Source organism: Cyclopterus lumpus, chromosome 10 (genome assembly GCF_009769545.1).
Source record: "Cyclopterus lumpus isolate fCycLum1 chromosome 10, fCycLum1.pri, whole genome shotgun sequence".
Lineage (NCBI taxonomy): Eukaryota > Metazoa > Chordata > Actinopteri > Perciformes > Cyclopteridae > Cyclopterus > Cyclopterus lumpus.
Window position 1 is genome coordinate 14,904,110 of NC_046975.1, and position 22,351 is coordinate 14,926,460.

The 22,351-nt window shown below is 40.9% G+C and overlaps 2 protein-coding genes across 3 annotated transcripts; one reads left to right on the forward strand and one right to left on the reverse strand.

Moving 5' to 3' along the window:
- The first annotated feature begins 1,948 nt into the window (after positions 1–1,948).
- LOC117737482 (sodium/potassium/calcium exchanger 3-like) lies at positions 1,949–12,018 on the forward strand. The gene is made up of 17 exons (XM_034543482.1): positions 1,949–2,057; positions 2,324–2,416; positions 5,512–5,588; positions 5,714–5,788; positions 6,223–6,307; positions 7,197–7,300; positions 7,459–7,533; positions 7,836–7,861; positions 7,981–8,034; positions 8,133–8,248; positions 8,451–8,620; positions 9,663–9,918; positions 10,291–10,457; positions 10,547–10,661; positions 10,907–11,019; positions 11,363–11,428; positions 11,658–12,018. The coding sequence occupies exons 1-17, from the start codon at positions 1,949–1,951 to the stop codon at positions 11,766–11,768; spliced, it is 1,812 nt and encodes a 603-aa protein (XP_034399373.1). The 3' UTR covers positions 11,769–12,018.
- Positions 12,019–13,791: 1,773 nt separating this feature from the next.
- On the reverse strand, positions 13,792–21,973 carry LOC117737696 (zinc finger protein ubi-d4-like). Of its 2 annotated transcripts, none has more exons than XM_034543815.1 (11): positions 21,869–21,973; positions 19,839–19,999; positions 19,640–19,747; positions 19,198–19,391; positions 18,806–18,898; positions 18,630–18,714; positions 18,057–18,191; positions 17,387–17,518; positions 17,135–17,247; positions 16,012–16,093; positions 13,792–15,459 (listed from the first exon to the last, which is right to left on the reverse strand). In XM_034543815.1, the coding sequence occupies exons 1-11, from the start codon at positions 21,898–21,900 to the stop codon at positions 15,374–15,376; spliced, it is 1,221 nt and encodes a 406-aa protein (XP_034399706.1). In that variant the 5' UTR covers positions 21,901–21,973; the 3' UTR covers positions 13,792–15,373. The 2 variants fall into 2 exon arrangements, with proteins under 2 accessions (XP_034399706.1, XP_034399705.1); XM_034543814.1 differs by having other exon boundaries at positions 19,198–19,394.
- Between the last annotated feature and the right edge of the window lie 378 nt (positions 21,974–22,351).

The window sequence follows — 22,351 nt, forward strand, 5'->3', positions numbered from 1 at the left end:
AGCTGTCCAGGAAACTATTTTCCCTTTAACAGTTTGCAGAACTTTGTACAGCTGGTTTTAAAACCCTACTGCAGTTTGCATTATGGGGCCTTACCTTCTACTTGAACTAGACACTCCCTCTAATAAACATGTTCACTCCTTTTATTTGACTGATAGTCAGGTTTTTTGAATATGTTTTCTACTCAGCAGCTTATAGGGCTGAAGTTTTCTTTTACAGAAATATATGAAGTTGAATATACATAATTCTGCACATTTATTAAGACTTATAGAAGCTGAATGGTCAGTTCTACAATAGTGAATGACTTTGATAAAATTACAATCAATAATGTGACAAAATTGTCTGCAGTGAAACATATTGTACGAAAATCCTGCTCAACCCATGTGTAAAATGAAAAGAAAACTTCCTGGCTACCACGTGTCTGACTTAAATTACACAAGTCAATCAATTAAAATAACAAAACATTTACTGTAAATATATATATATGTTTTCAACTCTATTAAAAAGATGCTCACATGTGCATTGATACAGTTTTTGTTTGCAGCACAATGAGGGAAATTGTTTTACGTTTGGAAGAAACCCACTTAATGTTTCTTACTGCTGCACTTTCAAAGTACTTTGACAGAAAGATCACTTTGGCTTTTACTTGCATACAAATAGTTTTAGGAAAGGATGTCTTTGTGGCAAGTGGTTACAGTATGGAAATGGCTACAGCAGCCAATAAATACTTACGTGTGCAGTGTGTGTGAGTATTGAATGAAGATTCAATTAAATTTCTTTTGTATAGCCCCAAATAACAAATTGGCCTCAGAGGGCTTTTCGATCTGTACACATACAACCTCCTCTGTCCCAGGACCCTCACATCGGTACAGGAAAAGCCCCTTTAAAGGGGAGGAAAAAGGAAGAACCCTGAGGGAGGGCAACAGATACCATGTGTACAGAATGAACAACACAGAGTATATCAATTATTCATATCATGAGAGTAGTAAGTAGTGGATTTCAAGAAGTACAATGAACATCTTACTTTACCAGGTCCTCCTATCACACAGAATTACAATAACTTAAACTTAACAAATTAAAAATACAATACTCAAAAAGGAGCTAAATGCTATCAGTAGGGTTTAGTATAATAGTAATGATAATAAAAGCAGTAATGGTATCGGTAATAGAAACAGTAATGTGACTAATAATAATAGGAGCAGTGGCTCAGCAGGACCACGATCCATGGTACACTTGAATAAAGTATATATTGAGTTCTTAGTTATTTTGTGAGAACAGCCTCACTTTACCCAATTAGCAGAAATTGCTTCGAGTAACCGGTAAATCTGCCAGTGAGACATTACTCAACTCAGCGCATCAGCACACCCGGCCATCACTATAATTATCAGGGTAGTCTCTCAGTTTCACAACAGAGTTATTATGTTACCAATCAATTTTCATATTTTTAATTGCATGCACCAGTCAAAGTGCACATCTGCCCCCCCCCCCCCCCCCCCCCCCCCCCCAGCCTTCCCGTCTCTTGCCAGTCTCTCCGGTCGCCCCTCCCAGCTGAAGGCGCTCCCTGGTGTCTTGTCCACCCCCTCCCAAACGGAAACCTATGTAGGGCAGGAGGGAAGGAGATGGCGGTCTGAATCAGAGATGTTTTTATATCGGAGCTGGCTGGGGTTTTCATTGTGTGTCTGCTGGAGTTTGAGCTCGTGGACGCGGCTGCTGCGTTGCTGCTGACTCGCGCTGCGATGCTGCTGACGGGCCGAACGCATCACGCGCTCCCGTAGATCGTGGATGGAGCCCAAAGCTGAAATAGCCGAAAGAAGATCGATCGGAAACGGGAGAGACCAGTTTGATCCAGCATTGTGAACGGGACACCGGCTGATTGAGGAGGGCTAGCTGTGTAGCGGCGGAGGCGACATGTTCTGAGCGGAGAGCCGGAGAGCGAGGGCGGCGGCCGGGATGAAGGCGCCGAGGAGACCGAGACAGACGCGCCTCCTCCGGCGGTTCTGCGTCTGTGGAGTCACGCTGCTCGCAGTCGCCTGGGTCTTTAACTTCAGCGACGTTACAGGTGCTTCACGAGGAATGTACCCGTTATGGTTTCATCTGCACGAAGCTTATTCGTTACTTGTATTGTTTATAACTATGCAAATAACATGTTAAATTGCAGTAATATTACAGTTAATGACAACCATACCATGTCTTAGCAGCACAGGAGACATATATCAATACGTTAAAGTTGGGCAAACTTACAGTATTTCTCAGACACTCAGATATACAGTATAGTGACTCATATGTTGTTGGTATTTATTTATATGTCAATCCCTATTGTTTTAGGTTTCTATGCATCCACTGTGAGTCACGACATCTCCTTGTCCAAGAGAGAGTTCATCCAGCAAGAAGAAGACAACACGACTGTTTCTAGATCTGGTGAGATATTTAAGTGTGTGTGTGTGTGTGTGTTTGTGTCTGTGTTTGTGTCTGTGTCTGTGTCTGTGTCTGTGTCTGTGTCTGTGTCTGTGTGTGTGTGTGTGTGTGTGTGTGTGTGTGTGTGTGTGTGTGTGTGTGTGTGTGTGTGTGTGTGTGTGTGTGTGTGTGTGTGAGTGAGAGACAGAGGAGGTGATTTATTCTTTTTTATTCTTACAAAAATAGAGCACATTCAGTCTTTGTCTGTGTTTTGAGCATGGGGACTTTTTAACAGGCCTAGATTTTTGTGATGATTTTAGTAACACAAGTGTGTGTGTGTGTGTGTGTGTGTGTGTGTGTGTGTGTGTGTGTGTGTGTGTGTGTGTGTGTGTGTGTGTGTGTGTGTATCTCTTCTCCGCTCCACCTCATCCTTCAACTCTGCACATCTTGATGTTTAAACACAGTTAGGCCTTTAAAGGGAGCCGGTTGCTAGGAAACTGAATGCGGAATTTGTGGTTGGATGGCGTGTGTATCTGGATCTGTTCAAAGTGTCTGCCCTGTTGTAATGACGAGCCTCTCAGCAGTTATCTCATCAACCTGTGTGCTTGGATCCATTTGGCTGTTTTGAAAGACTGAGAGAGAAACAGTGACAGCGTCTTACGATCTGAGAGATGAAGAGATGTTATGGCCAATTACAGATAATAAAGCAGCATGTATTGAGCTAGAAAATACAGTACAGATAAACTTCAAGGCCTCGAAGACATTATCTTCCTGTTCCCATATTACTTATTTTCACGAGAACCATCTTGTTCTTGGTGATAAAAATATACAGTTTGATCTGTGTCCAAACAAAATCACGTGACATAGTATCATTTGATATTTGTGCCTTCATCTCCGTCCACTGCCGTCACTAGTTTCACACACATGTTTGTTGCTTTTGTTTTCAGTAATAATACATTTATTTATATAGCACCTTTAAAAATAGAGTTTACAAAGTGCTCTACATAGAAGCAAGGTAAAAACATAACATCAATACAAGTAAACATTTCAGAAAATACATGAGGCAATAGGCAATGAACACTAGAGGAATAGAACATTACAAATACAAAATAAAGCAGAACAGACAAACTAAAATAGGGGAAACAAAGAACTGCATAAAAGGACGACATCACTTAAAAGCAGTTCTATAAAAATGGGTTTTAAGAAGTGATTTAAAAGAAGCTTAACAGTGGCAGTTTTATAAAACCTGACTCTGGAAGTCACTTGGGAGGCTACTTTCCTTGTTATGGTTGTTTTGAGCTGCCTCATAACAAAAGCTTCTCTCTTTTTTTTTGGCGCAGTGAGTCGTGTCATTTGTTTGAGTTTCTTTGCAAAACGGTGCAGTCTAAGCAAAACACCTCTTCACAGTTGGAAAGAGGGTGGTTGCAATGCATTGTCTAACTCAGCCAAATTAGATGCCTCTGAAGGTCGACATTATAGGAATTAAGATAAGATAATCCTTTATTAGTCCCTCAGTGGGGAAATTACAGGATTACGGCAGCATTGCTCACAGTAATAAGTAAAAAACAAGTAGTATAATAACAGTAAACAGAAATAAGATAGAATAAAAACAAAAATAATATTATATATACAGACGGAGTAGAAATAGAATAAAGTGTATAAAATTAAAAAATTAAAAAGTACTTAAACGTATTAGTATTGTCACGGATCGAAGACCAGGGACCCAAGCACAATGGACGAAACGGAGGTAGTAAGAAATAATCTTTTACTGAACAGAATATTGTCAGGACAAGACATGAACAATACACACTGGAGAACTTGGTCTCAAAACACAAGACAATGTGGCAGAGGACAAGTGAGGGAACCTAAGTAGTGAGTGACTAACGAGGGAATGGGCTGCAGGTGAGATGGGCGTGAGAACCAGGTGAAGGGAATGAAGGATGATCAGGTGTGAATGACCGGGTCTGAAATGACAAGAGAGTTAATAGACAAACAGATCGAATGAAAACAACTATTAACAGAAAGAAGGTGTGGAGCTGAACTGTTACAAGTATTGCACCAGTGGGTGGGCTAAAGTGCTGTTCAGTGCGAAGTCCAAAGTGTTCGAAGTGTTTGTGGCCTACTGGGAGCTCAGCTCAGAATTGCTGGCTTTTATGAATAAATACTTAAGTGCAGAGAGCACGAGTGACGGATTTAAATCACAAGATGAGAGATTTCAAAGGAAGTGGGCGAAAATCTCAATTATAATGTAGCTGAGCTGGTATAGTCACATGACTGTGAAACTACTTCAAGCTGTCTCGGCCCTTGTTGCTAGGGGATACAACCGGACACACATTCAAATAAGTCATTCACATATGCACACACAAGTGGCAAACTACAATTATTTTCATCATTGATTAATCTGCTGGATATTTTTCTCTATTCTGCTATTCCATTGGTTGGGGCATTTTGACAGGGTTATTGCCCCCCAAAGAATCCAAGAGCAGAGGAGAAATCTGAGAGCAGAGGTTTTTCTAGCACACAGAAACAGGAGAAATATGTGCAAGCAATAATATAACTGAGTGCAAGCTTACAGGTTGAGCAGTAATCAAAATGCAAGCAGGCTAATGGAGTGAAAACAGGGTTTTGAGGGAAAGCGTTACAAAATCGCAAGTGAAATCAATCCTGCTCTCGAATTGAAAGAACACACTTTCAAATACAGATCCATAAACAACACCTGTAAACGCACATTGTGCTGCTGGAGGGGTCAGTGAAACAATCAGAACATTTCATTTCCCTTATTCACTGCTTTGCTCTTGCTAACACCGCTTCCTCTCTTGAAGGGACAATGCTATTATAGAACTGAAAAACCATATAATCAATCATTTAAATTAAAGCCGAAAGGACCATGGAGGGATAGATTAGAATCAAATCAGAAGATTTTAGAGGCTGGATCTTGACAATGTTTGGCATTTTTGCTTTGAAAATGACTGAAACGATGAATTGATTCAGAGAATTCTTGCCAACTGAATCTTCTGTGATCAACCAATCGATTAATCCACTTATCGTTTCAGCTCTAGTTCAGGAATTCCCGTAATTTTATACATAACTATGTTCCTATCTGTCCATCTCTTCTCTAGCTATCAGCGATTTCCCTGAAGACATCTTCACTCCAGAGCAGAGGAGAAAGGGAGCGGTACTCCTTCATGTTCTCTGTGTGAGTTTCAGCTCTGCCTGAAATCCAGAATTTGAATTGAAGGAAGCTTAATTTTGTTGCATTGAACTCAAACAGATACGCTTGTATAAGCCAAGAGCCAATAACATGTCTTCTGTATTTCACAGGCGATCTACATGTTTCATGCACTGGCCATTGTGTGTGAATTTTACTTTGTGCCATCACTGGAAAAAGTATCAGAGGTATGAACTAAAGACACATCTAATAAGTAAATAAATAAAAGCAAGTAGGACTTATAGTATAGTTTGTCTACAATTAGATAGTTGATGTTTTTTTTTTCAGATGAACTGGGATTTTTACCAAAATATCTGTTTATTTTCTTTCCCTCAAGAATAAAGATGGAGTTATTTTCTTACTGTCTGTATACTATTTTCAGATGTGGATTAATCTTCATTTGGGACATGTGGGAAGTGTATCAGTGCCATGTTCGTCTTATCAAAGGAACATGGCAGCCAGTGCAACAGCGTGGCTCATTGATGTCTTTATTATTGGCTTTGGACACACACTCATTAGTAGGATCAAACCATTGATGTCAGATGTGTTGACAACCAGAAACATGTTTTGATATCACTAGTTTCATTCTTTAATCTGTTTAAAATCTTCCTTCATCCACCAGAACCTTCACCTCAGTCAGGATGTTGCCGGGGCAACCTTCATGGCAGCTGGGAGCTCCGCCCCCGAGCTCTTCACCTCTCTGATTGGTTAGTATGTCGCTGGTCTAAACAATTACTCACTCTAATGGATTAGTCCAATGAGTGCTACATCAGTTCTCCAACTAACTGCAGTCCTCTGCAGCTTCACCTGCTTCAGAGGAGTCAAGTGAACGCAGGCAGACGCACTGATTTAAAATGTGAAGTATGAACAAAGATGGCGAGAAGAGCTTGATGGTTAGCCAGCTCACCTGCAAATGACCTCAGTGGCCCAGATGTTCTCAAAAGTATTTTCTCCCAAATCATTATTGATAGATGTGGATTTAAATGTAAAAAATACACTTTGGGTAGAAAAATCACAGACATATGGACTTTTCTTTTTTTAATCCAGTGTAGAATATAAGGGAAACATGTAGGGGTAAAGGTACGTTGTTCACAGTGTTTGAAAAGATATAAAACAGAGACCAAAACCATCGCACACATGTTTTGGAAATGTGATAAACTGGAACCCTGTTGGGAATATATCCTGAATACTGCTATATTTAATAGAAGTCATATCATACCATTTTTTAAAACAGATATCTTGTTGTAATTTGTAAGAATTCAAACTTTGCTTCTGAATCCATGTGGCTTGAGGACATTTCCTCACATATTGCCTCTTAAATAATCTATTTTATTCTCAGAAGAAAAAAGGCTGGCTTGTATTTGGCTTTAGGCAATATTGCAGTGAATATTCCATATGAGTAGCATAAGATAAAAGATATCCGCCCAGCCTCTGTGCTTATGAACCTAAGATGCAATATTTCTGTTCAGAGAGAGACATTATATCTAACTTGTACACAGGGAGATACAATTCATAACTTCTTCATTTCCGATAACCACATTAAATACATTTTTGCTGATAATTGATGGCTTCTTTTTTCCTGTTGTGTGTTTTTAGGGGTGTTTATCACAAAAGGAGACGTGGGTGTGGGAACTATCGTGGGCTCAGCTGTCTTTAACATCCTGGTTATCATCGGCCTCTGTGGCATCTTTTCTGGACAGGTACAGCTCCAGCTAAAAGGAGGACTAATGTCACTTGTTCTGAACTAATTAAACTAATTCGACAGAAAAGCCAATGGATGTTTAAACATGATTGCTTCATCTCATCCCAATATGCTTGATTTCACTCATGAAAATGTACAAGATGTGTCTCTTTCCAGCCCATCTCCCTGAGCTGGTGGCCTTTGTTCCGTGACGCTGTCTTCTACATCCTGTCCATCTTGGTGCTCATCATGGTGAGAAATGCTCCAGTGAATTCCCACAGACATCACCTCCTTTAATTCCTACATTTACAAGACCACAAACAGTATATATGGCTATTAGTATATAAACCACTCACTTCACACAACGCTATTGCTTGACTGAACTTGATTTTTGAGGATGCAGTACCATATCAGGATCCTTTTAATTTGTTTAGTTTTAGAATTGTAACCAAGATGTGATGAGCTAATACTAGTAACTTTATTATTCCTTTGATATGGTATGGAAGGAGTATTCTTTTTTTAGAAACTAAAGTATATTTTAATTGTTTTTGCAGGTGATCTATGATGAAAAGGTTGTGTGGTAAGCCGCTGTTGATTGGACATTGTTTTGCAAGATAACAGACTGTCAGTGTAACGAATGTGGTATTCATAAATATCTGTTGGTGTGTGTGTGTGTGTGTGTGTGTGTGTGTGTTTCAGGTGGGAGAGCATCATCCTGATCTCCATGTACGGAATATACATAATCATCATGAAGTGAGCCTCTTTTCATTACTATCACATTTACATCCTGTTAGTATGAAGCAACCACACTCTCTATACCTACTGAAGACACTGCGTGCGTGCGTGTGTAGGTTCAACAGATCTCTGTGCAGCCTGGCAGAGGGGCCGTGTCTGAGTATCCTACGACGGACGACTGCTGTCGGAAATATTGGAGACTGTGACAATGACATGGTGCCACTGAAGCCAGGTGCTGGATCTTGTGTGTGAACGTGAACATTCAAAACATGAAAACGTTTCCCTCGTTCAGATTTTACTCCACTTTTTATCTATCACTTTGTGTTCTTGTTCGTCTGCTGCCTATTGTTTACTATCTATCTTATTAAACTATTCTCTCCTTTCCATTGATATCTGCTGCTAATGTCCACCAACCTCTCCCCCACTTTCCCCAGATTCATGTGTGGTGGCAGGCCAGGACTCGGGGGTGGTGATGGTGGATGAGATGCTGAACCTGCATCCCCACCAGCTCTCCTTATCAGAGGCAAGTCTCCGCCTTCTCATCACCCTGCATTTCCCCCCCTTTACCCGCCTGCGCATGGCCGCACGCATGGTCATCAAGGAGGTACACTGCACTTGCTTGCACCCTTCGTGTAACGTCAAGTTCCCCTGTGCTAGGTTGGTGGGTATTTAAATGTGCATGTGCAGCATTTAAAAAAAACAATGCATCACTGTCAAATAAGCAAGGTCATATTGGTAAAATTACCTTATATATATAATGAAGGATCACTGCACTCACACGTGTGGACCTGAACTGGATTGGTTCGTAAAGCCATTCCTAAGTTTGTGTTGTAAATTTCTCTCTTCGTAGTTACTAACTACTTGCTAGTTTCTTTCCTAAATTGTTGTAAAGTTGTAAAATAACTGCCAAAAAACAGTTTCAGGGGCCTTTGCTATGTTTAATTTCAACGTATACATTGAGAAATGTGTGTTTACAGAGTTCGTAGTGTCCACACAGTTTGGAATGAGTGGGAAATGCTGAACCAACTGACTGTATTTAGTCATAGCAGGAAGCAAAGAGTGGCATTATATGACTTATTTAAAGAAACTGCAGATCTCAGTGAGAGTGTTGCTTCTCCATTGTCGCTTTCTTCACTGAAAAGATGCATAGAGGTTTTTTTTCTTCTTCCAATCCTCCCACAATTATTAGAACAATTATGAGAACTCTTTAGCTTTTCTCCATTTGTACTGAAAGAAAAGTCTGTTTGCATTTCAAGGCTACCATTTTAAGCTTTGTGGTGGTTTTGTATATGGTGATTATGTTTTTAGTTGCTATATTGATTTGTTAAATTTGCTCGTGATTTATCAATTCCAAGATACTATTCACAGTGCAGCTTGTGCACAGGAGTTTTGCAGTTGGACAGAAAGATAAGGAGATGGATTTTTCGCCGTCATATTATTAAGCATCCTATTTGCTGCCACAAACACACACAGACTGCTGCCTAATGCATAATATTAACTCACAATCATATCGGCTTCCTCTCCTGCATGTATAAGTAAAGTGTGACTTCCCCTGCTGCCAAGTCAGATGACGTTACTTCTCATTTCATTTAGATTTTCCTTCCTTCTTTTCTCCGACTTAACCCTCACTCCCTCCCAACCCGCAGAGGCTGATTCGATCCCAGGGGGGTCCGGAGGAGGAGGGAGCTTCAGGGGTGGATGGTTTGGGTGCTAACGGGTTGTGGGGGAGGGAGAGCGGGACAGTGTCAGAGGGAGACATGCAGCCGCTTGAGGAAGAGAAGGAGAGGGGTAAAGAGACAGAGGGGGAGATGGGTGGGGGAGAGCAGCCTAAAGAGGAAAAGGAGGAAGAGCAAGAGGAAGGAGAGGAGGAGTACACTCCTTTCAAGCCCTTCATTCTGCCAGGTGAGTGGTGAATGAAATCAGACACTCACATCATTATACACACATTGGCACACACTCCTTGTGTCAAATATCTAAATATAGCTAAAACACCTCTCAGGTTCTAACTGACATTTCTTTTGACTTTTTTGCCATAGCAACCTGATTTATATCAATCATAACTCAGACTTTTATCATTGAGGCTCCGGTAGCAAACAGAACAGCTTGTTTCCCCCTACTTCTAATGTTTTCCAGTGTTATGGATTCATTGCTAATGGAGCTAATTAAAAAAGGATGATACTAAGATTATCAAGCCAGGCCACACAAATAATTTACAAGTTTGGAGGAATCTGTAAATGATGTTTGTGTCTGTGTGTGTTTTCATCATTTCCCCAGATGGTTGGTGTGTGCGTCTGAAGTGGCTGCTCTCTTGGCCCTTGAGCATCCTGCTTCACTTCACCATCCCCAACTGTAACCTGCCGCAGTGGGAGCGCTGGTACCTGCTCACCTTCCTGTCCTCCACGCTCTGGATAGCCCTCTACTCTTACCTCATGGTCTGGATGGTAAGAAACATAGTAACGCACCCGCATACTTGCGTGCACACACACACACATAAATATACACAGCTTCCTGCCTGTGTGTCTCTGTCTAGGTGACCGTAATCAGCTACACACTTGGCATTCCAGAAGTCATCATGGGCATCACTTTTCTAGCAGCCGGCACCAGTGTCCCTGACTGTATGGCCAGCCTCATTGTCGCCCGACAAGGTGTGTTTGCTTGTGTGTTTACGTGTGTTTAAACTGTCTCAGCACACATTTACATGGTTGAATCATTTATACCACCTCGCTTATTTGCACATTTCAGTATGTTACAAAACTAAATCACATTCACATGCACACTTTTGACAGAAAACAAAAAAAAACATCAAGCCATTGGACTGGATCTTGTTTGAATGCCTTCGCACTTCGTGAATTTCACATTATTCTTATTGTGTGTATGTCAAATGTTGCAGGGATGGGTGACATGGCTGTGTCCAATTCCATTGGCAGTAATATCTTTGATGTGCTGCTGGGCCTGGGCTTCCCCTGGGCACTGAGGACTCTCATCGTCAGCTACGGATCAGTGGTAACCCAAATAGTTTTCTTTATATACAGCTGACTTGACCCATGATCTTAATAACATAGCAATATCCTATTGGTTATCCCATGTCTCCCCCTTGTCACCTCTTGAATATCAACTCACATATATACAAAAATGCCCTCTAAAGAATACTTCTATAAAATAAATCTTTTATCTGAATATTGAACTTAGCATTTCAAAGAATAAATGTTTTTAAACGTGAATGTAGTGGAGGCCAAAATAAAGTAAATTAGTGTATTTGAGTATCGAACAACACCTTGAATGAACACAGATTGTATTAATGGGATTCATCAACATGTTATTGCCTTGTCATCTCTGTTTTTTTCAGGTGACAATCAACAGCAAAGGCTTGGTATACTCAGTGATTCTTCTGTTGGCCTCAGTCATCCTCACTGTGAGTTAGATCCCCATTGTTGTTAAAATTCAGTTCAATCATCTTATTATTTCTTAGGTTGTAACATGAGTAAACAAAGTGTGCACCAACATCTGCTGCCTGCTTTTCTTTAGCAATCACTTCATCGTATATCCTGTCAAGGCCTGAGTGCCTGTGTTTCTTTTTTCAAACTCAAGGAATTATATTCAGGGCAGTGCAAAAATAAACAAAGCTCTCTTTACTTTCTCAGGTCCTGTGTGTCCACCTGAACTGCTGGAAGTTGGACCGCAGGCTGGGCCTCTGCCTCATACTGCTCTACGCCATCTTCCTCCTCTGCTCCGTCGGCTTTGAGATGTTGTAGAGTACATGCACACGCCCCATGCACACTCACGTACAGTCATACTACAGGACGCATAGACAAAATGTCTGACGTGTTATCCACTTTCACTGCTGCCAATATTCATCAGATGTACGGACTGATGCGTTTTCGTTTCACTTCACAGTGGCTTTACATGTTTGAGCAGCATTACTTCGACACCAGCTGCCTGAAAGCTGCATGGTTTACCTTTGATAAACAAGTATTTTACATAATTTTGTACCAAGTACCTCCAGTCCAGGTTTTGTGTAAACAGCCCCAACTGGTAACGCACTATGTCTAAAAAAAAAAGTATAAAGTATTGTATTTGTATTCTAAAACCAATGTTGTATAAGGAACCCCAAAGTGTGTAACTTTACTTATTAATATGTTATGACTGCCACGATTAACCTCAAGGTCCAGTTGATTACCCACATACATGTATGTAGTTGCTTCTCAGTGCTTGAAGTTATTTTATGTAAAAGTTAATGTTGAGTTTTCATCACGCCTTTGTGTTTGTAGTTGTAACCAGCAAAGCATGGCTGATCTTCACGCTCCAGATAATTGCACTAAGCCACTGTTGTCTCTCTCTCTCCGCCCCCCCCCCCCCCCCCCCCCCCTCCTCAAACAGAGGTGGTATTTATGTGCTGGGACAAAGGCAATGTGTTTTTGAATGTCTGTGTTTGGAGAGAGTCCTTGAGTGTGTGTTGAGTGAAATAAAATGTTATGTTCTGTGAGGTTTTGCTTATGTCTTTTGTAAATGGCATTCACTTGCGCTTATAAGTAAAACATGTGACAAGAATAAGACGACATATGAAGAATCAAACCAAAGCATACGCCATAAAATGTGTCTTGTATTTAAAAACCAAATGAAAGGAAAACAAATAACATATAAGGCATACACAGTACATTTATGTACATGTATTTGTCCTCCTGAATTAGGGAGGAAAGATACTATATAATACTAAAAATACTATACAGACTTTTTACAACATAGTAAACTACAATATTTTAGACAATTACGACATACTATACTGCGACTTTGTAGTTTACATTTTTTATGGCATACTATACTACTAGTTGTTCATAAATTGTTCCCCCTAAAGTGTATTGTATTGTAGGGCGATTGTGGGTCAGTGGTAAGCAGGTCCGTCTTTCAATCAGGGGGTTGGCGGTTCAATCCCCGCCCTAGTCGATGTGTCCTTGAGCAAGACACTTAACCCTGAATTGTTCCCTGTAGCTGTGTCTACGGTGTATGATTGTAACATGATTGTAAGTCGCTTTGGATAAAAGCGTCAGCTAAATGACATGTAATGTAATGTAATGTATTGTGGTTACACCACAACTATTAATACTTGTTCCTAATGTGGAGCGCAGTGCTTACTTTACTTACTTAAGTTCTGTGGTTGCAGGGAATGGTGCCAGAGTATAACGTGGTGCGTTTACAGACAAATGTAATTTAGTTCGGAGTCACATAGAGATATTACCTTTCGTACTTCAGCACCATGGTCAGCTCTACCGCCTTCAGCTGGCTGGGTACAGGGAGCTGTCCAAGTGCTGAAGACGACACGCACACATTATAAACCTTATCGATGATCCAACTTTCCTTACACAATGAATGGTCATTGCACACTGCATACATTAAACAATATGTAACCAATTATACTTCTCATAGTACACCATATTTGCTCTTAGTATAGAAATAATCTGCGTTGTACCATCCACCAGAAAATGGTTGAGGGTTTTCAATCACCATCCATATTTTTTTGAGAAACATCTCACAGCTGTGAATAACCGCTCCATTCCCTTTGTGCGTTTGTCACATTTTTCTATGTGAACACACTCGATAATTGAGACTTAAAATTAGTTGGTAGTGTTGATGTGCACAAACCGAGCCCCCACCACAGAAGCAACACAATACTTTAACACCAAGTAATCTGCAGTGCAGACAGATCTAAACTAATCAACATGTACATTATGCAATTCCAGCATACCATATGTATTATGTTAAACAATTACAATGAGCATGTAATTCGAAGTGATTTTTATTTCAGTCAAGCTAAATTGGCTTTGATACCAAAGAAATGTAAAAAATAAAAATAGTACAACAAAGTACATAATTTTACAAATACTCATAATGGAGGTCTGACATATCAGAATAATCAAATAAATTCAAACATGTCACAGTCATAACAAAAATAGAAAAAGTCAATACAGTACATAGAATGCATTAGGAGCTATATTGAAGTGTTTGCTATACCATAGACTTTACAAAATTCTACTAGAAAAAACTCCCAATACCAATGGAATATCAGGTAATATAAAATGTAAAAAAAAAAAGCACAAAAAACAAACATACATTTGTGGTGTGTGTGCATTCATACAGGTGCAATCTGCATGCAAATCTGCCTCAGTGTGACAAATGATAAAAGCAGCTACAGTCTATAGATGATACTGTGTCATCAGTTTAACGGCAGATGTTGACTTGTGTATGGTGATGTCACTGCAAAACTGTTTCTTAAAAGCTAGCACAAAACATCTTTGAGAAAAGGATGCACCTTTATGATTACTAGTTTCACGTATTGGTCGGTTTCTTTCAAAAAGAACAGCATTATCTGACTAATTAAGTCATGTTTTTCAAAATAAGAGAATGTTAGCTCTGTCTGATGGAGAAAGAATATTGAAGACAGGCATTTCACAAAGTTTCTGTCTGAACTTACAGTATTATGCTCTGTTGTATTATGTTTGGTTAAGGTAACGGATCAAACCAGTAACTGAATCAAAGATGGTTTTGGTGCAACCCTAAAGAAGCAAGGCCAAAGATGTGCTAACAGCTTAACGAGTCAAAGCCAAAGTTTTTGGTTGGAAAAAAATTAAGATTTCTTTTATTATCATCTTTGTCCCAGATTTCAAATGAAACAAAGATGGTTGACATAGTTATGATAAACTCCATGGGTAGTTGTTGTGTGTATTTCTTATGACGGTGGACCTTGGCACTGACCGGCTCCCGTCAGGGACACCTTTAAAAGATTTAGGCTCCAATGGATCAGACAAAGGTACACAAACAAATGCCACTACAAAGGTCTACTAGTAACCAGAACAATAACAATAGTAGTAATAATAATAATATTCCTTGACCGTATAAGTGGTGATTTTTTTTTCTTCTTTCTCCCACATTCAGAGAATAAAAATAGATAATTTGGCAGAAATAAAACGGAGTTGTCTCGACAGTCCACACTATCTTTAAGTGTGAAAGCGTGCAGATAATTAGCTGTGAGGCTAACCCGTTTGCTCCTGGGAACTCCCATGGAGACAGCGATTACTGTGGTTACTGCATGCTCTCTGTATATAATGTGTGTAACAGTCCAGAAGAGAGTGTGTGTCCATACTGTATATACTCAAAAATATGTATGTGTTTGATGGCAAGCCGCGGGGGTTTTGCAGGCAGGTTGGTAGTGATAGTTTTATTTCCATGTTGACTGACACTGTAGATATTAAGACTTCTAAAGCTGATCTGCAATCTGGCTCAGCTACATCTGCACAGAGCCTGGTGATCTGGACTGAGAGGAAGTCTGATGTTTCCATCGGGGGCGGGACTTGTTGATATGATGTCACTCAGGGGTGGAGCTCTGATTCTGCTGGTATATGGAGGCTTTGTCCTTCAACAGAACCAGGCACAGGTGGCAGCTCCAGCTCCCTGTAAAATATATAAACACAGTGAGGCCAGCTTCCTAAATGGAGACTTAACAAATAAATACTTTCCCACAGGGATGCTTGAACTCGGGTGTATTTCTACACCCGAGTTAGCTGAGTTAGCACCGGGGCTGCCAACATGACTAACATTAGCTCTGCTCCTGTTGATTTCAACATGGATTTGTTGTTCACAATGTAGTATTATCAGTGATCAACGACTAGAAAGCATTAACTCCAATCACCCGATGGCATATTTGTTTACTGAATATTAGGCAACAAAGGCAGTAACTATATGTAACAATATGATGGTCACAATGTATAATGTATCCGTGGTTCACATGCGTACCGAACCGTGAGGTCCATAGGGGTGATCAAGGTCTGTTACACCACTACTATCAGGCCCCTAAAGAATATATTTACGAAAACAACTGTCGTATACCTTGGATATACTGTGAGAAGGAGTGCCTCAGAGTACCGGCCTTCAACTAAGTGATGATATCAGGGATGTATAAAAACATGTCCTTCGAGTCTGTTAACTTCTGCAGCATTAGCTTACCCTCTGGTGGTTCAGTCATGGGGGGACTTAGACAGTACATATGGTAGCCTCGGTCACAGTCATCACAGAACAGCAGTTGGTCCTACAAAAACACAACATCATGTTGAGTCTACTGATTAGACAGGAAGAGAACATCAGACAAGCAGGGAAAGTGAGAAAGTTGTGATCACGATGAAAACTCTCACTGATAGCTGCAGTGCTAATGACAATTAACTTATTTTCCCACTCCATCCCAGCTGACATTGGGCGAAGGTAGTTTCGCAAGTTTATCTCAGGCCCATAGAGAGACAGATAACCATTCACACTCACACCTACTGCCAATTTAGAGCCTCCTATCAACCTGCGATGCATGTCTTTAGTATGTGAGAGGAAGCCGGAGAAACCCAGAGGGAACCCACGCTGCCACAGGGAGAACGTGCAAACTCCACACAAAAGGACCGCCTGGCCATCGAACCCGGGCCCCTCTTGCTGAGACAGAGCTAGCCACTACACCACCACCGGTGCTAGCCCGACAATTTACTTAACGATTCCAAATGTCATTTTATTTTAAAATGTAGACATGTAATTTTCAATTATAACAACTCAATTCATTATATTTGAGGAGTCTGATGTACAATTTTGGGTGCAGTTTTACTAGATGCAATATTTAGCGTATCCTCCTCGGCACATATATTTCCGCTGGCAACAAAACATGCTGAAATCTTGTTGCCAGCTTTGCTTCTTTTTTGACAGTTACATTATTTGACCGTATATGCATTTGACTCAATGGGGACATATTTTGGATTGATTATGGCAAAAAAAAGCAGATGAAATTACTTCTTACTTGGTTTCATGAGCTACTCACAGCTAAAAAACTCACTAATCTGTTCAAGAAATACATGGCCAGATATTTATCAAAACATCAGTAACTTTCAACAGCTAAATCAGTAAAAAGGCATGTGAGAAATACTGAAAATATGTCCATAACATTTTTGAAAAAGCACCCTTTTCTATCCTTCTCATGTTAACTGCATACATACATGTGTGCAGACATGTATACATGAATGTATGCAGACATGACCTGCAGGAAGGAGGAGACATGGGAGTCATCTTGTCATGTGTGTATATATAAAAAGGAGCTTACATCATTCTCTGAGGTGCCGCAAACATTGCAGCACTTGCACTCTATGCACTGCCAGCGGTAGGTCTTCACTGCGGCCATCATCACCGGTGTGAACTGCAAGCATGTTGGGTGGCCTGCCAGAAGGAGAGGACATGGAAGAAATGGTGTCAAGGAAGATGCAAGAACAGAACACTTAGCAGGCATAGCAACAGTAACTAAGAGGCACAGAGTGAATAGTAAATTAGTAATGAAAGCGGCATGTCAAGTTCATACCTGAGCGTCCACAGTCTGAGCAGGACACCAGCCCTTCTGATTGGCCAGTCTTCTGGTTTAAAGTGGAGTCTCCCAGACAGAAGTCACAGTAATCGTTGGGCAGTGCCAGCCCATTGGGACCCTTCTTAGTTGCTGAGAGGAGAATGAGTGAAGAAACCATTCAGTGCACCATAAAACTGTCACTCTAAATCAAGGAGGATGAATTAAATACCACTATCTTTTTCCCAATGACGGTAGTAAAATACTGTTTATACATTAAATATTTTAAACTTTGAAGCACTGACAAACTTGTTTATGTGATATGTCAAACAATCATCACCTATTTATCTTAGTCACCGGATGATGCTGTGATTCAAACAAATGAATGACTGACAAAACGCACATGTTGAATGGATTTGCTAACACGAGTGCACAAAAGAAAACAGCAATGCGATGGATATGTTGGATATAAAATGATAAACTTTTCTTTTTTTTTAACCGAGTCTATTCCCAAATTTAGGATTTAAAATCTTTAAAAAAATAAGAAAATGAAAAGGGTGTTAAAAAAAAAAAAAAAAAAAAATGAGAGAGAGACAAAAACAGAGACAAAAACACACATGCTACATAGCATGCAACCAAACCTCCCTTATCTCTCTCTCTCTCTTTCTCTCAGCACTAGAGTGTGACTTACTCTTCTGCTCCTCAGGCTGGCGAGGAGTGGGTGGTGCCTCGATCTCCTCGCGGTCCTCGCCCTCCTCCTCGGCCAGGTGAGAGTGTGTATAGTGGTAGCTCAGTCCAGGGCGGTTCTTGTAGCGTTTCCCACAGACTGACACACACACACACACATACATACAAAAGTGTTAAAGTGATGGCAGCTGATTCTAACTACCGTCCAAAAAGGCCCAAGATGGAACCACAAAACTATGCCGACAACCTGCTTTATTTTATTTTAAATTCTTTTCAGATGGTAAACATTTGGCTGACGTGCTAGTAGGCAAGTCATATAGCGAAGGTGAGCAATTGCAGTTTGATGTGGCCAGCAGGAAGTTACAGAGCACACACGGAGCAGCATCTCAGGAAAAGAATTAAACGCATTTGGACTTTTCTAATTTCTATGCTGTCAAACTTAAGTTCCAGATGGGGTATTTCAGATCACACCATGCCTGGCAGGAGGCTCGTTTTTATCTTTTAGGGGAAAACGCAAAAGCCTCTCTTGCCGACATGCATGTTGCACACGGACCTTGCAAAGGAAGCTTCTACTTACTGTCGCAGGCGTAAGGCTTGTCCCTCTCCTCCAGCGCTGCAGCCGCAGCCTCCTGTTTTTTCTTGCCATTCTTTTCACTGCGCCCCTATAGAACCCATTTAACAGTTGACACATTGTACACTACTAAAACATCAATCCCACGGGGAACTGACTGCAGAAAAAGACGAGGCTCTCACCTTGGACTTGCTCTTGCCGCGCCTCTTCGGGGTCTCATCCTCAAAGTCGTCATCATCCAGGTCGTCTAAGTAGTCATCGTGGTCCAGGACTCTCTGCAGTGAGACGGTCTGGGTCAGATCTCACTGTATTGAATTTATGAACTCTTCCTTACTTTACTTTTCTTAACATTTAGAGTTTAATTCTTGGGAAGAACTTGACAATTGTAATACAATTTAAATCCATCCCTGTTCTTTGTACTTTTCTGTGGCAAAGACATTGTCATACAATAAATATTTGTTTCTTTAAATATAGTCATGTCAGAGTGATTTAAAGTTTGTTTTATCCATGAATTGTACTGAATAGAAATTGCATTGGCAGAAAACTTGAGTGTTTAGCCAGCTTTGAGCTACACCTTGCGGACACGCCCAGAGGACGTGTGAGTGGTCGCCGAGGTGGCAGGAGGCTCCACAGCTGCAGAGTCATCTTCAGGGCCCCGAAGGTCCGACACTCCGCTCTTCCTGTCAATGGGCTCCCCCTTCAGTAGGGCCTCCAGACTGCTGCCATCCGCTGCTCGCAAAGCATCACGCTTCAGACCCAGCTCCAAATCTGCTAAACACACACCAAGTGAATCGGTAAAACAAGCATTGACACGACATGAACACAGAATCAGACAGACACAGAAACATACCCACATTAATTAACATAACAGGATCTCCTATCTGTAACTATTGAATATGAACAGATATTTACTAAATATACAACAGTTTACTGGTAAAAAAATTCTATGAGGATGAATGAACCCAACATGACATGTTTTTGTGATGGGAGACGAGATGTTCCACCAAAAGTGATACCTGCTTTGAGAGGGGGGAAGGCCAAGCGGGGGTCCTCCGGGGGATGAGAACGGCGTTTCTTCCTCCAGCGACGGGCTGGGTAAGTGTACAACTGCCCCGGAGCTACACCTGATGAGACACAGAACAGCAGATTTAGAAGAACCAGCAGGCGGAGTACGTTTTGGTGTGATCAAATTACCATTCCGCACTCATTATATACCTGCACTCCGGTCACTCTTCTCCATCCAGATGTAACAATTGGACTGGGCTACTCCAGTCTGAGAATCCAGGAAAGGCATGAGGATGCTGCGCTCAGCACACAAACGAGCGTTGTAACTATGACACTGCTCCATGGCATCTCTGTAATACTGCTCTCCCAGCCTGAAATGAGAAAGTGGAACACTGATAAGTCAAATAACACAGATTAGGATAGACTGTTAATAATCACTGATGGATACATATTGCAAATTGAGCTTTAAATTAATAATAAAATGATGTGTAGAACCAACACTGTCGAGCTACCAATGTAAAGTAGTATCTGTAAATGGATTCTCACACGTATGCCATACTTTTCAATCTAAAAATAACCTTGTTGTGTTCAAGTCTTATTTCTGAAACCTCTTACATGGATTTCATTGATATTTTTTACACTAAAACATTACTTACAAAGACAACAATCCTTTAAATTTGAGAACCAAAGCATAAATCAACATTGACAAATTACTGGTCACTTATTGTCTTTTTCTCGGGCTCTCAAATGCATCGAAGGAGACATATTTCTGTTAAAATATCAACTTTGAATTGCCCTCTGTGCAAACAACTACATAACACTGTTTTTACTTAAATAAATATATTTGTAACAATTTCTTGTTACAAATCTGCCAACATACAAAAAGATAATAATATAGCTGCAATCAGCTAATATTAGCCAATGTATCATCCTGGCCAACACTATGCATATGTGAAAAGGGACACATTCACAATAAAACATACGTTCACATTAAAACACATTTTCTTGAATGGTTATGTGTCGCAGTAACTTAAACGTTGACTATGTGATCACACACATTGGCTTTTGTAGAACTGCACCGGATCCCCCCCAAGTTCCCAGGGCCCTAAGGCATATGTCTCTTGTGATATAAACTAACATTATAAAAGGGATTGGTGAGGGACATCTGTGCTTTTGAAATTGCAAAAGAATGTGTGTGTGTGTGTGTGTGTGTGTGTGTGTGTGTGTGTGTGTGTGTGTGTGTGTTTCAAATGCAGTTTGAATGGTAAAAGTCTGTTGAGCCACCGGGGAGATATACATGTGAGTGTAACACCAGTAGGCTATACCTGTGGGTGATTTCAATACATTGACCCAGCAAAACATAAATGGAAAAACGTTACTGAGAATATAAAACCGTGTGAAAGGTCTCCTTTGTGTGTTAACTTATATTAAGACAATATTGAGCTTAGAACACAGATACGCTCCCGAAATCACTGCAAATGGCTTTTTTGGACAACCGACTGTTACTTTGTTTGCATGCAATTGAAACGTAATTCACGACTCTCATGTCCTCAACTTTGATATTTCTAACATTTAACATGATCACAATTCCAACACGGCAGCCATTTTCGCTGTACCGTAACTAGGATGGACGCGTGAGTGCCGTTCCTTCACTAAATACAGTTTATGTCCTCGGTTTCCTTCTCCAACCGATCTGTCGCATTGTAACAGCAGCCTGCTCACGGGGCTGGTGCTCTGACTGCACCATCTACACACGTACTAACACACACCGGTCGAGCCCGGCTTCACTACAATGCACGACAACGCTGGAGGGACGTCTGAACAAAAGGTTGATTGTTGGCGAGCCCCTCGTCACAACAAAGCACACGCCAAGCTGACAGGTTACTGCTAAATTAACTATTTTTTTCAACTGCAGGCGACTCTGGTTAGCAACAGTTTGGATACATTGCGTGCAACAGCACCTGAAACATCCCCCCGTGGCCGTGTTAGAAAAGAGTAGTTGCTAAAACACGGCTCCACAATGGGTTCGCCTCATTTATATTTGCCCACAGCTAACACGCTAACATTAGCTCAGTGGGTAACGTTATTCTCTCGGGACAAGTCTTGTACTGAAGATTAAGGATGCGACGTTTAACGCTACGGTTTACGGCAACCCGCAGTAACATGATTATTGATCGGTTATACGTTCAACTCTGTCTGGCTGCTCGTTTTATTCTCACAACAAATAAAGGTAAACTTACACTTTCACAACACTGTCGACGGCCGCCGCCATGTTTGCTTATTGCGGTTGTGTGGTGACACTGCGCATGCGCATTGACGTTAGTGAGCGTTACTGCCTCCTGAGGTAAAAACAGTTCACGTTAAACAGGCTACACCAGTATTTCTCAAACTGTGGGGCGCGCCCCTCTAGTGGGGCGCAGTGGTAGTACAGGTGAAGTACAGGGAAATGCAGATATTTTTTATTTCAAGACCTTTATTTAGAACTTATTACAAAAGTACACCGACATAAAACTAAGTCATTAATTTCGTGTAAATGTTTACGTTACGTCATTAACAGGTTACGCTTGCGCATGCGCGACCGCCAAGATTCTTGGCGACTCGCCACATCTGTGAGATCGGCTTTTCTGCTCTTGCCCTTCAAAACAAAAGCTCAACATTAAGCATAAATTGAGAGTGGCCGTATCAAGCCTGAAACCCCGTTTTAAAAAGATTTGTAGTGGAAA